This window comes from Mauremys reevesii, linkage group 1, assembly GCF_016161935.1.
Source record: "Mauremys reevesii isolate NIE-2019 linkage group 1, ASM1616193v1, whole genome shotgun sequence".
Taxonomy (NCBI): Eukaryota; Metazoa; Chordata; order Testudines; family Geoemydidae; genus Mauremys; species Mauremys reevesii.
In genome coordinates, this window is record NC_052623.1 from 357,391,220 (window position 1) to 357,392,772 (window position 1,553).

General features: G+C 48.4%; 1 protein-coding gene across 1 annotated transcript; it reads left to right on the plus strand.

The window, feature by feature from the left end:
* The first annotated feature begins 250 nt into the window (after positions 1 to 250).
* LOC120386900 (claw keratin-like) lies at positions 251 to 769 on the plus strand. The gene has a single exon (XM_039506907.1). It carries the CDS (start codon positions 275 to 277, stop codon positions 767 to 769), a length of 495 nt encoding a protein of 164 aa, XP_039362841.1. The 5' UTR covers positions 251 to 274.
* The last annotated feature ends 784 nt before the right edge of the window (positions 770 to 1,553 follow it).

Genomic DNA, 1,553 nt, shown 5'->3' on the forward strand with positions numbered 1-1,553 from the left:
TGTTCTTCAGGCAAAGTCATTGAGAGAGGATCAAAGGGGCTAGTTGGGAGGGAAGTTTAGTGCGAGTGGACAAGAGGCGTAGAAACAGAAAACAGGAACACGTACATGGCCACACACATAGAGACTAAGTCCAATCCTCCTCTCTCTCTTGGGCCCCATGCAGACTTCACTACAATTGTAACCGAGTTTTGAAACCTTTCCTCCACCAGCACTTGTATCTTCTCTTTACTCTAGCCCCTGTTGTGTGTTGCAGGTTTATCTCCACCCCAGAAAGATGACTTTCTCCAGCCTGTGCTATCCAGAATGTGGGGTGGCCCGACCCAGTCCAGTTACTGGCAGCGCCAACGAGCCGTGCGTTAGGCAGTGCCCTGACTCCGAAGTGGTGATCAGACCCTCACCGGTTGTTGTGACCCTCCCCGGACCAATTCTCAGCAATTTCCCTCAGCAGAGTGACGTGGGAGCCGTAGGAGCACCTGTGGTTGGAGCCGGTTTCGGGGGCTCATTCGGTTTGGGGGGATTGTACGGCTATGGAGGCCATTACGGAGGATTGTATGGTTTAGGGAGATTAGGTGGTTACGGGGGCCATTACGGTTATGGGGGATTATTGGGCCATGGAGGTTACTGTGGTTACCCGGGTCTTTATGGTTATGGGGGATTATTGGGCTATGGGGGACACTGCGGTTACCCGGGCCTTTATGGTTATGGGGGATTATGGGGATATGGGGGATATGGCCGTAGGTATCTTGGTGGATACTGTGGGCCATGTTAAACCCAGAAGGAACACCCGTGGAAGAAGGAAAAACCAGAAAATGACCGGCAAGATACAGATTCACCCCTGACCTTTTCGGCATGGCTTTCAGAAGTGCTCGGCAACCAGCGCTCCAGCTGAACTCAGTGGGAGCTGTGTGTGCTCAGCATCTTGGGCTGACAGCCATGCTGCCTTTCTAACGTTACGCTTTATGACTCTTTCTGCCAAGGCTTTCTCACCCATGTGCTGATTCTTTCATTCACATGTGGACTCATTCTGAGTCACACGCAGCCTGTTTACACTAACCCAGCAGTGTGAAGGAAACAGGGGCCTTAAGATGGTCATCATTTATCTTCATTATCGCCTTAAGTCCCTTTGCAAGGGGAAAAAAGACCTTGCTGTCAAGGAGAATTAGGTACAACATGTTCTATCCTTTCCATCAATATGTACCTTTAATGCATCACCTTGACCTTTGCTACGGCTGATGTATAATGGAGAAGCTGCATAGTCCTCTGCTTCTGTTTTGCTTTATCTCATTTCCCAGCGACTGGGGTAAAACAAAGAACTTACAATGGTTACAAAGGGGACTTGTTTGTCAATCTCTGCAGCTTCAACAAAGCAAAAATGACATGTTGTCGAAAATGTGTCCCATTGAGGCGTGTGATTGGTCGCAGCCCTTCTTGAAACACTGGAAATACGTTCTTTCTGCTCTGTAGTATTTCTACATGTAACTGTGTACTGCCAATTTCATTTACATTAAAAACTCTGCTGCATCATAATATTGGTCTTCTGGTTCTCCTTGTTT